General features: G+C 45.9%; 1 protein-coding gene across 5 annotated transcripts in view; it reads right to left on the bottom strand.

The window, feature by feature from the left end:
* ATP6V0A4 (ATPase H+ transporting V0 subunit a4) overlaps window positions 1-12,911 on the bottom strand; it is a 93,027-nt gene that overhangs the window by 59,697 nt on the left and 20,419 nt on the right. For 3 of the 5 annotated variants that reach the window (XM_017880386.1, XM_017880383.1, XM_017880385.1), the window contains 3 exons: window positions 6,104-6,237; window positions 4,173-4,251; window positions 3,774-3,868 (listed from right to left, as the gene is read on the bottom strand). In XM_017880386.1, the coding sequence (XP_017735875.1) occupies window positions 3,774-3,868; window positions 4,173-4,251; window positions 6,104-6,220 (291 nt within the window). In that variant the 5' untranslated portion in view covers window positions 6,221-6,237. Of the gene's footprint in view, window positions 1-3,773; window positions 3,869-4,172; window positions 4,252-6,103; window positions 6,238-8,805; window positions 9,035-11,705; window positions 11,829-12,911 lie in introns of those variants that run through there. The other 2 variants (XM_017880387.1, XM_017880384.1) reach the window with 2 other exon arrangements.

Here is a 12,911-nt window from a genome sequence, read left to right as displayed (position 1 = left end):
GTATTTTTAGTAGAGACAGAGTTTCACCATATTGGCCAGGCTAGTCTCGATTTCCTGACCTCAAGTGATCCACCCACCTCGGCCTCCCAAAGTGCTGGGATTACAGCCATGAGTCACTGTGCCTGGCACAAAGAGATTTTTTTAAAACAATAAATGATAATTCTGTAAATGTTAGCTCTCCCTGAAATGCTTAGTATCAGACAACATTGAATTACTATGGAAAATTTCAAACACACAGAAGCAGAGAGAATCTCATCCACCCATCATCCAGCTTCAGTTCCACTCCATTCCCACCCCTCTCGGAGACAGCCATTACCTTGAATTTTGAATACTGAATATAATGACACAAAGTTGGGGGGAAAAGTAAATCTTCATTTCCCAATCATTTCCTCTATCCACTTAATGATGCCATAAAAATAATGCTGCTATTACTATACATAACAGATATATATTTATATGAAAGTATAGCTGCATGAGAATAAAGCCTGAAAACAAGGAAAAGTCAGGGCAATTTCTGCTGGGATGCTGGTTTTTTTCTTCCCCTCCGAATTAGTATTTCCTCTAGGACTATTATAAAAGCCTCTTTAGAAACTGCAGAAGGCAGGGGCCCAGAGCTATTGGTGTACTGTTGCCAAAGGATTCGACTCTCTAGCAATGTTGGGGCAACACAGCTAACTGCAGGATTAGTCAAATCAATCAATCAACAAATCAATCCCAGTGAGCAATGAATGGTAAAATATATTACTCTCCTACTTTTATGCTGGTGGGTTTTGTTTTTGTTTTTTTTTTGAGAGAGGGTCTCACTCTGTCACCCAGGCTAGGGTACAGTGGTGTGAACACAGCTTACTGCAGCCTGGACCTTCTGGGAGCCATTCTCCTGCCTTAGCCTCCCAAGTAGCTGGGACCACGGGTGCACACCACCACACCCAGCTGATTTTTTTTATTTTCTTGTGGAGACAGAGTCTCATTACGTTGGGCAGACTGGTCTCAAACTCCTGAGCTCAAGCAATCCTCCTGCCTTGGCCTCTCAAAGTGTTGGGATTACAGGCATCGCCCAGCCCTTGTGCTGTTTTAATTTCCTTTTTACAGCAAATAACATTCAGAAGAAAAACACTAAGGAAAGACTTGTGCACACATCTGATTGCCCCTTATCTAGCTCCACGTTTATGAATGTAGGGCTTTAACACCTTAAAATATCATGCGGGTTTTTTTTGTTTTGTTTTGTTTTTGAGACACAGTCTCGCTCTGTCGCCCAGGCTAGAGTGCAGTAGTGCGATCTCGGTTCCCTGCAACCTACCCTCCCCGGGTTCAAACAATTCTCCTGCCTCAGCTTCTGGAGTAGCTGGGATTACAGGCATGCACCACCACACCTGGCTAATATTTTTGTATTTTCAATAGAGATGGGGTTTCATGATGTTAGTCAGGCTGGTCTCGAACTCCTGACCTCAAGCAATATCCCCGCCTTGGCTTCCCAAAGTGCTGGGATTACAGGTGTGAGCCACTATACATTTTTTAAATCCATCTAAGAGACACCCTTACCAAAGAGATAAAAAATAAACAATATAGCCCAAAACAATAAATTTCACAAAAATTAAAAAGGGCTATCCACTCAAATGCTAGCTCGCCCCACCCAGAAAAGCTTATTAATATCAGTCAAAATTGAATCTTTTAAACTTAAAATGGTGAAACTTGAAAATGTGTGTGCCTTGGCAAGGTTGAAGTCAGCCAAAACTAAACCCAGTTGGATGAATTACTTTTTTAAGGTACTACAGCCAACTCAGTTTGAAAACAAAAGCAGCACATGTTACCTGTTTAACAAAATCAAGACAGGCTCTATGCTTGTCAAGTTTCAGTGTAATATCAAAAAAGAATATCCACAATTATTTGAAAAGGCTATTAAAATATTCCTCCTTTTCCCACTACTTATCTGTGTAAGGCTGGATTATCTTCCTCTAGTTCAATAAAAACAGCACATCACCAACAGATTTAAAGTAGAAGCAGGTGTGAGAAACCAGCTGTCTTCTATTAGCCAAGCACTTCAAAAATTCACAAACAATGCCACCCTTCTCATGAAAGTATTTAAAAAAAACACACACACATTTCATTTTTCATTTTAAAAATGTTAGCATGTAATGAGACATTATTGTTATTTTCAAGTGAATTAACACATAAATATTTTACATACTTTTCCATTTTAATTTGTAATACAGTAAAAAAGTCAATAAACAGGCCAGGTGAGGTGGCTCACGCCTGTAATCCCAGCACTTTGGGAGGCCGAGGCAGGTGGATCACCTGAGGTCAGGAGTTCAAGACCAGCCTGGACAACATGGTGACACGCCCCCCCCCCCCCCCCACTAAAAATACAAAAATTAGCTGGGCATGGTGGCGCATGCCTGTAATCCCAGCTACTTGGGAGGCTAAGGCAGGAGAATCGCTTGAGCCCAGGAGGCAGAGGTTGCAGTGAGCCAAGATCACACCGCTGCACTCCAGCCTAGGCAACAGAGCAAGAATCCATCTCAAAAAAAATATGATAAGGTCCAAAATATTTTCTAGAAGATTTGACAATCTAATATCCTATGTGAGTGTCAAGATTTATACCACTGATGGCTTTGAAATTTTCAATAATTTGAAGTTATCTTAAAAAAACAAAAACAAAAAACAGCCAGAGAAAAAGGTTAGCTCGGTGAAGCCTTGCCTACCTGCCCACACCCTGAATGAGCTGTTCCACCACCAAGGATGAAATACCTGCTTTTTCAATTAAGTTCCCCAAGGTCCTCCATGGTCTGGCTCTGCCTACCTCTTTACTTCCTCTCCCAGCCTTGCCCCTCATCCCTGTCCCCACCATCTGCTTTTATAAGCCTTTGGAGGGCAGTGTCATGTTTATTTCTCTCTGAGGTACCCTACACGTGGCAGATATTCAGTGGGTTTTTTTGTTTTTTGTTTGTTTTTGAGATGGAGTCTCGCCCTGCCGCCCAGGCTGGAGTGCAGTGGCACAATCTCAGCTCACTGCCACCTCTGCATCCCGGATTCAAGCAATTCTCGTACCTCAACCTCCCAAGTAGCTGGGATTATAGGCATGTACCACCACCCCCGGCTAATTTTTGTATATTTAGTAGAGACAGGGTTTCACCATGTTGTCCAGGCTGGTCTCGAACTCCTGACCTCGTGATCCGCCTACCTCGGCCTCCCAAAGTGGTGGTATTACAGGGGTGAGCTACTGCACCCAGCCGGTATTCGGTGTTTTTTATAAACGACAGAAGGGGAAGGAAATAGAGAAGGAAAGAGGGAGAGTCCCATCAGCTGAAATGTCCTTGAAAACTGCAGTCTTCTGCCAGTTTACCTACAGAAGCCAGTCAGAGAAGCAGCCTCCATCTAGAGTGGGTCCAACTCATCTGCTTCCCACCAGACAGAGAATTAGAAAACATCCCCGTATACCCACACTCAGCCCATTCAGTGGCACCCGGCAGACAAGACTCACTGCCTGTAAGAATCAAACGCCCACAAGAGCAATCAACTCCTCCAAGTAGGCTAAGCTTCCCTAGGGCTATGCCGAGAAAGGAAAACAGCTGTCTCCAGATCAGCAGGTGTGGCTCTAAAAACTGCACACCGGGATTTTCCTGGGGCTGCAACCCTGAGAAGGGGACAACCATGCAAGCCTGTCTCCCTGCCTTCAGCAACCAGGTACGGGACCTGCAAGTGGCTCTCAGGGCCTTCAAGGAGACAGGTTTCATTACTGTCCTTACCTGGGGAGGCCAGCAAAATGGAGAACTTACCTCCAGGGTAATCATTTCCCGTGGGAGCGGGGTCAGTGGGCTTTTCTCAGGCAACTGAACTGCAATCTCATTTTGCATCTCGTCTTCCAGAAAACCTGAAGAATGAAAACCCACCAGAAATCCCAAGGTGATTGTGTTTTCTCGTAACTAAGAAATGAGGTCAAGCAAGGCATGTGCCTTTCACTCAGCTCAGGTACCTGAATTGTCCTAGGAGCTGCCACAGCACCTGGATCCCACCCCCACCTCCCCCATTCCCTCTAGGTGGGCCTCTGGGACCACCTCAAAAAGTATTGCAAACAGGGACACATTAGTTAATTAAGTCCTGCAAACTATTGACCCCCCTTGCCAGTTCACATTTGAACAGTAAGCAAAAAAAAAAAAAAAAAAAAATTGGCTTACGGAGGATTCTCTCCAGTGATTCACACCTTCTGACTTCATTCACAAATTTCCTTTGAAAGCTGTTCACATTCTTATTTAACTGAGGGAGGAATCACAAGACACACATTAGTAGCAACAGTTGCCAATAGATTCCTTTTGGGTTTTTTTTTTTTTTTTTGAGTTTCAATCTTGTCACCCAGGCTGGAGGGCAATGGTGCGATCTCAGTTCACTGCAACCTCCGCCTCCTGGGTTCAAGTAATTCTTCTGCCTCAGCCTCCCGAGTAGCTGGGATTACAGGCACCCACCACCATAACCGACTAATTTTTGTATTTGTAGTACAAAATTGATGGGGTTTCACCATGTTGGCCAGGCTGGTCTCGAGTTTCTGACCTAAAGTGATCCGCCCACCTCAGCCTCCCAAAGTGCTGGGGTTACAGGCGTGAGCCACTGTGCCAAGCCCCTTTTTGGTTATTTTATCTTTTTAGTACTAGAGAATGTTGCTGGAATTCTCTTAGGAATAGATGCTTCCATGCACAAGACAGGCGAGTTACAGGCAAAACATACCTTATTGTTCTTCTACTCAATCCCCCAAATGCTTCAACTTTCACCCTCCCATTTCTAAAAGAAACAAAGTCCTGGCCAGGTGCAGTGGCTCAGGCCTGTAATCCCAACACTTTGGGAGGTCGAGGCTGGTGGATCACTTGAGCCTAGGAGTTTGAGACCAATCTGGGCAACATCGTGAGAGACCTTGTCTCTACAAAAAATTACAAAATTAACCAAACATGGTGGCGTGCGTTTATAGTCCCAGCTACTCAGGGGGCTGAGGTAGGAGGATGGCTTGAGCCTGGGAGGTTGAGGCTACAGTGAGCCACGATTGTGCCACAGCACTTCAGCCTGGGCTACACAGCGAGACCCTGTCTCAAAAAAAAAAATTGACTTAATCAAAATTTAAAACTTTTGTGCATCAAAGGATACTTAATAGCATCCTTTCATTTTCTTAATAGAAAGTGAAAAAACCCACAGCATGGGACAAAGTATTTTCAAATAATATATCTGCCTCAAAAAAGAAAAGAAAGGTAAAGAAAAAGAAAGGAAAAGAAAAGAAGGAAGGAAGGAAGTCCACCCTCATCTAAGTTTACCTTATTTCTCTGCCTTGGCTATCCAAATGAGCCTCAAAATCCTCAATGGGGCCATAAAAACGAACAGACCTTGAAGACTGCACAGCTCCATGTAACATATCACAGTTATCAACAAAACTTCTACTCTCAGCTCAGCTCAATGAACATTATTGAGGACCTGCCTCATATGAGGTCCTGTGTGAAGAACTAGGGATGTGAAGAACAAGATGTGATCCTTCCCCGCAGGAGCTTAGCTCTGACCTTGACCTTAGTGAAGAAGTAAAGAAGGGCTGGTTTTCTAAATTAGACTAAGAGCTTGATGAGGGTCTAAACTACCCCTGGGAAATGATACCCCAGTGTCATACTCAAGACAGTCTAACTGTAGAATGTCACTCTGGAACTCAATTCTGGGTATTATAACCAACTCTGGAATCCAAAATACTTTGTCCTCAGCCTGTCTAGTCAGGAAAAATAGTTTTTATGGTCAGAACAAGGTTTGGTAACCTACATGCCCATTGGCTACATACAATGTTTGAAGACGCTACACAAGAGAAAAAAATTCAATGACATCTAACATGTAGTGATTCCATTAGAGCTTCAAGACATTCCTATAGAGGAGACAGGCATGGAGGGAGGGAGAACATGCTCTTGAATGACCTGCCTGGTCATGACAAATCCTAGCCAGAAGCACTGAAACTACAGAATTTCGTCGATTCCAGCTCACAGCTCCTCTCCCTACAAAATGGTTATTGTTCATCATAAAGAAGTGTTCTGCAAGAGTTATCTACTCCCAGCCCTGCCTTCCTCTTATCTCCAAAGAACTCAGTACCTACATCTTTGAATTGAACCAATCCAAGCTCTCCGAGCTCAGCCACACAGCAATATGCAGCTTCCACCTGGAGAAACAGTTGTGACAAACACATCTCCTCGCTTCGAAACACAGACGCCATCTTGGCCCAGCTTCTGTCTACAGGAGAAAAAGAAAAAGATATTAGTATTTAAGGTAATAAATGTGTGAAAACCTTAGGATGAAATTTTTAAGTTAAATTAAAATCTAACAGGGAAAAAAATGCATTAGGAATCACTCCTGATTTTAGGAGACTTTTTTTTTTTTTTTTTTTGAGACAAGGTCTCACTCTGTTGCCCCGGGCTGGAATGCAGTGGTGCAATTTTGGCTCACTGCAGCCTCAACCTCCCAGGCTCAAGTAATCCACCCATCTCAGCCTCCTGAATAGCTGGGACTACAGGTGTGTACCAGGATGCCCGGCTATCCTGATTCTAAAAATGTAAACAAAAACAAGATAGCACTTTATGCCCTCCATCAGACTGGCAAAAGATTATACTTTATTTTTGAGACAGAATCTTGCTCTGTCATTCAGGCTAGAGTGTAGCGGCACAAACACGACTCACTGCAGCCTCAATTTCCTGGGCTCAAGAGATCCTCCTGCCTCAGCCTCCTATGTAGCTGGGACTACAGGTGTGCACCACCACACCTGGCTGTTTTTTTTTATTTTTTTTGTTGAGATGGAGTCTTGCTGTGTTGCCCAGGCTGGTATTGAACTCCTGGACTCAAATGATCCTCCTACTCTGGTCTCCCAAAGTGGTGGGATACAGGCATGAGCCACTACTCTCAGCTGGCAAAATATTTTAAAATATGACTAAAGACTCGAGTTGTGGATGGTATGAGAAAACAGGCCCTTTCATGCACTAGAATGTCACTCCAGAACTCAGTCCTGGGTATCACAACCAACTCTGGATTCCAGAATACTTTGTCCTCAATTTCCCTAGTCAGGAAAAATAGTTTTTGTCATCAGAACGAGGTTTGGTAATCCATATGCCCGTTGGGTATATCCAATGTTAACGTGTAAATTCTTTGTAGCTTTTTCAGAGAGCAATTTATCAATGTCTATCAAATCTTATATCCCTCATACCCACAAATCAAGATGTCCACTGCTATTTATCCAGACAGACTTGGATATGTATGGAGAAACGGAGGAACAAGAACAGTTCTTATAGCATTGTATGTAATAATTATAGTAAATGGCTGTAACCTAGATATCCATCAATAGGGAAATGATTAAATAAACTGTGATATAACAGAGCCCTGTGCAGTCAGCAGGAATAAAATAAATCTGTATGTCCTGTATATGGAAGAAGGATGCCCACGGGTGAGTGGGGCAGGGGAATGGTGTGAGTTTGGCTAGCCAAAACTGACCTGCAAGACACAGTTCCACCACACAGTCATAAGTGTGTATTGACACTACTGATTTAAAAAAAAGACTAAGACTCACACTCCTGAAAGGGGAATCTCAAACATCTAGACTGAAATAGATTAAAACATCCACCATACTCAACAGATGCATGTCCAAAGTTTAACCGTGACACTGGGAGATGATCTTGAAGCCATCATCACCAGCCGGCACAGAGCATACACAGCCAGGGAACGGAGCCCTGGTCATCAGAGGCCTCCCAGCAGTGATCGATGCATTGCAAACTCTAGGGTGGGGCAGTTTGCCACTCCTGAACATTTCTCTGTTCCTTAGTAGACCATCCAAGTCATGCTGCCCATTGAACTGCCTTTAGTGACACTCAGAACAGGTGGCAGGGAAGGACAACTCCCGGGGGTTAGAAGAAAGTGAACCTCTTTCCAATGGTGAAGTTGAAGGCCGCATGAGAGCCAAGGGGAGGAGGAGGGCACAGAAGATATTCCCAAAGATCCTCCCAATGGCCCTGCTGCTGCCAAACCACACAGTTTCCCTCCAGGTCAACCTTCTGGAAGAACTTCCACACCTCCAGAGTAGATTTAATTTTATCACGTACAGAGTATCTACTGTGTGCTGGATACTGGGCCTACCCATTGTCCCGGTTTCACACAGGATCAACTCTAAAGTCCTCTAGCTGGCCAGCCAAAGGCTGTAGGACCTCGCCTCCTCTGTGTCCTCCTCCAGCTTTGGCCTCTCCAGGGACCCTGCATTTCTTCCCAGCTTCCATCCCCTTCAGGCCCTTCACCCAGGCCTTCCCCTGGGTTTGGAACCTCAAATCTCCTCCTCTCCACCGTCCATCCCACGCCCCACATGACCCTGTCACTCCTCCAGTCTCCATGTAAGGATCTTCTTCCTCCACAAGGCTTCCCTGACACCTTCAGCTCCCTCAAGGAGCTAAGCCCCCTCCTACATGCCCCCAGAAGAGCAATCATTTGCAATCGCTTGTTTTTAACCGCCTGGATTCCCCACACATAAACCAGTGAAGTCCACAAGGCTAGAACCATGCCCTGTTTCCACTTTCACACCGGTCTAGGTCAACAGCACCACAAAGTGGGCGCTCCAGAAGCATTTTCCCATGGGTGGACCAGAGGATAAACATCATCCCTCAGGAAGTGCACATGGTCTGGGCCCACATTTGTGCCTTTTGACCAAGATGAATTCAAAGCTTTCCTACTGCCCTGTCTAGTAACTACAGCCAAGTGAACATAGACCAGAGACCCAAGGCATTCACTTCATGCAGATCAAAAGCATAGCATCAACACCCTTCTTACCCCAGCTTCCTCCAGGCGGGTCCTGGGTGGGGGTCTGGGGCAGACAGTGGTTTCCCCGACCTGATGCACGGAGCAGGGAGACCCAAGTCCTGCGGCCCTCTGGGCTTGCTAGCAGTCCTGGGTGGAGCAGCAGCCACCGGTGAATCCTCAGGTGGCCTCCCCGCAGCGCCCCTCCCGGCTTCTTCTCCTCCCAGGCTCCCAAAGAGCCAGGAGGCAGCTCTGTTGTATCAACACTGGCCTGTTGTGGGTGAGGACAAACCTGCCCCACCGGCCAGCCCGCTCAGCCCCCGCCCCACCTGTGCCCTCTGCCATGACCTTAAGTTTCCAACAGGAAGCATTCATTTATTTTCTAATGAAAGTAACTTGCCCCTCAGGGAGCTGAAGGTTGAGGACAAGATTCCTGGAGGCCTTAGAAGGACCCCAGTAAATGAAAACATCCCTTTAACTTGTGAAAATGAAATAACTTTAAAAAATAATTTTGGGGGCCGGGAGTGGTGGCTCATGCCGGTAATTCCAGCACTCTGGGAGGCTGAGGTGGGCAGATCATTTGAGGTCAGGAGTTTGAGACTAGCCTGGCCAATATGGTGAAATCCTGTCTCTACTAAAAATACAAAAAAATGAGCAGAGTGTGGTGGCGGGCGCCTGTAATCCCAGCTACTCAGGAGGCTGAGGCAGGAGAATCGCTTGAACCCAGGAGGCAGAGGTTGCAGTGAGCCTAGATCATGCCACTGCACTCCAGCCTGGGTGACAGAGCCAGACTCCATCTCAAAAATAATATATATGTATATGTATATACATACACACACATATATAGGTATATATGTATATATATGTATATACATATACATATATAAATGAAATATATGTGTATATATATATAAATGAAAAAATAAAAGTAGTTTTGGAAAATAAAAAATATCACACTCACCCTCCTATCAGCTATTAACCAAAACACTCTACTTTCAAAGGAAAATAGAAGACTCCTTATGAAATGCCCAATGGCTAAAATTCAGCTTCCTCTGTGGCCCAGGTAAAAAGAGACAGAAGGAAATGTGGTATGTGCCCTTTTCCTTTGGCGGGGTCTTGTGTTTTCCTATTTATTAGACAGAGGGTGCGAGGGGCAGAACAAGCCAATGAGGTGTGTTTCTCTTGCCCAGGGGTGGGGCGGCTGCAACAGAAACCTGCGTTTATTTGAATGAGCTTTGCTTCTCCAGGGCGATGCACAGATCCCCGCAGGGACTCTCCCCACCAGTGAGCCTTAGAAGGTACCCCAGAATGAGTGAGGGGGGTGATTTTTTTTACCTTTTTAGTATGGAAAAACTGAAACACCTGCAAAAGTACAGAAAATAATACAGGGAACCCCCATGTACACATCACTTGGCCACACTGGTTTGTGAATGTTCTATCATCCACACCCCACCCACTTCCCCTACCCACCTCTGATTATTTGGAAGCAAATCCCATACATCATATTATTTCTTTCAAAATATTTCAGCATGTATCTCTAAAAGATAAGGATTTTTTTTTTTTTTTTTTTTTTTTTTTGAGACGGAGTCTCGCTCTGTTGCCCAGGCTGGAGTGCAGTGGCCGGATCTCAGCTCACTGCAAGCTCCGCCTCCCGGGTTTATGCCATTCTCCTGCCTCAGCCTCCCGAGTAGCTGGGACTACAGGCGCCCGCCACCTCGCCCAGCTAGTGTTTTGTATTTTTTAGTAGAGATGGGGTTTCACCGTATTAGCCAGGATGGTCTCGATCTCCTGACCTCGTGATCCGCCCGTCTCGGCCTCCCAAAGTGCTGGGATTACAGGCTTGAGCCACTGCGCCCGGCCAAGGATTCTTTTATACACACATATACACACACAAACACACATAAAATACCAGTCACTCCTAAAATTCAATAATTCTTAAATTTGCCTTAATATAAAATATCCCATCAGGATTCAAGTTTCCTAGATTGTCTGAGATTTGCATTTTTTTTAAGAGACAGGGTCTTGCTCTGTTGTCCAGGATGGAGTGTGGTGGTGCAAACACAGCTCACTGCAGCCTCAACCTCCTGGGCTCAAGTGATCCTTCCACCTCAGCTTCCTGAGTAGCTAGGACTACAGATGTGCATCACTATGATTGACTAATTTTTTTTTTTCTTTTTATTTGAGACAGAGTCTCACTCTGTCACCCAGGCTGGAGTGCAGGGGCACGATCTCGGCTCACTGCAAGCTCCGCCTCCCGGGTTCACGCCATTCTCCTGCCTCAGCCTCCCGAGTAGCTGGGACTACAGGCGCCTGCCACCTTGCCCGGCTACTTTTTTGTATTTTTTTAGTAGAGACGGGGTTTCACCGTGTTAGCCAGGATGGTCTCGACCTCCTACCTTGAGATCCACCCGTCTCGGCCTCCCAAAGTGCTGGGATTACAGGCATGAGCCACCATGCCCAGCGATTGGCTGATTTTTTTAATTTTAATTTTTATAAAATACTACAACATAAAGACATGGTATCACTATGTTGCCCAGGCTGGCCTCCAACTCCTGGCCTACAAGTAATCCTCCCACCTCCGCCTCCCAAAATGCTGGGATTACAGGTATGAATCACCATGCCTGGCCAAGACTTGCATTTTTAATAAGCTCCTCAGGTGACACCTGTGCATGATCAAATTAGAACCATTGTTTAGAGAACACAGAGTGAGAAATCAAACTTTAGCCTGGGAAGTGCAAGGGAGGAGCTGTAGGCGATTTGGGAAAATCAGCTAAGCCGATGCAGCGATTGTGAACCTGGGGCAGTGGAGGCCCAGCCCTCTGAGGGAGCACCTGCTCTGTACCCTGGAGGAAAGGAGCTGCTTGGGTTTCTTGAGAGGTGGAGCTCACCCACCCATCCCACCAGGGCAGATCTGCCCAAGAATCCAGACTCACCTGGATGAAGTTCCAAAGGCTGAACTCAAGATTTGCAAAGAAGAGCAGGAAGATAAGAACTGAAAACTGCAAAAGATATTCCCAGTGTTGAGATTCTACCTCTCCCGTCATATGAACTCCGAACTAGGAGCACTGGCCTCAATTCATGCCTCCCTCCCCTCTCCACTTCACCTGCCCACTTCTCATCCTGCTCTTCCCCAAGGCTGGTGTTTGCTGTGTGTCCCAATCAGTGGGTGGGGCAGTAGTTTTCAAATGTCTGGGTGCCCAGAAACCACTCAGGAACATGTGGAGAAAAGAGTACATCCTAATGGCTAAGAGCAGAGGCTCCCGCCCAACTGCCAGAGTCAGGATCCCAGCTCTGCCATTTACCATGCATGACCTTGGGAAAGCTATTTAACCCCAGGGCCTCAGTGACCTTATCTGAAAAATAGAAGAGGCTTACTTAGAAAGTAGAAGTATAAGCTGGGCGCAGTGGCTCATGCCTGTAATCCCAGTTTGGGAGCCTGAGGCGGGAGGATAACTTTGAGGCCAGGAGTTCGAGACCAGCCTGGCCAACATGGTGAAAACCCCTCTCTCTACTAATAATACAAATTTAGCCAGGTGTGGCGGTGTGTGCCTGTAATCCCAGCTACTTGGGAGGATGAGGCATGAGAATTGCTTGAACCTGGGAGGTGGAGGTTGTAGTGAGCCGAGATCGCACCACAGCACTCCAGCCTGAGAGACACAGCAAGACTCCATCTCAAAACAAACAACAAAAAAAGTATGTGTGCGGTATGTCAGAGTAGGAGGCAGGGGCCAAGCCATGTGAGGTCTGCTGGGCCAATAAGAAATTTGAATTTTATTCTAACAGCATTGGGAAGTCCTTGGGAAATTTTAAGCAGGGAAATGGCATGACCTGGTTCACATTTTTAAAAATATTATGGCCGGGCGTGGTGGCTCACGCCTGTCATCCCACCACTTTAGGAGGCTGAGGTGGGTGGATCACCTGAGGTTGGGAGTTCAAGACCAGCCTGGCCAACATGGTGAAACCCAATCTCCACTAAAAATACAAAAAATTAGCCGGGTTTGGTTGCGCATGCCTGTAATCAAAGCTACTCAGGAGGCTGAGGCAGGAGAATCGCTTGAACCCAGGAGGAGGAGGCTGCAGGAAGCCGAGATTGCACCATTGCACTCCATCCTGGGCAAAGAGAGGTAAACTCCATCTCA

Source organism: Rhinopithecus bieti, unplaced genomic scaffold (genome assembly GCF_001698545.2).
Source record: "Rhinopithecus bieti isolate Rb0 unplaced genomic scaffold, ASM169854v2 scaffold_11401, whole genome shotgun sequence".
In the NCBI taxonomy this organism is placed as follows: Eukaryota; Metazoa; Chordata; class Mammalia; order Primates; family Cercopithecidae; genus Rhinopithecus; species Rhinopithecus bieti.
Note: the sequence above shows the minus strand (reverse complement) of the source record. Positions and strands in the feature narration are given on the sequence as shown.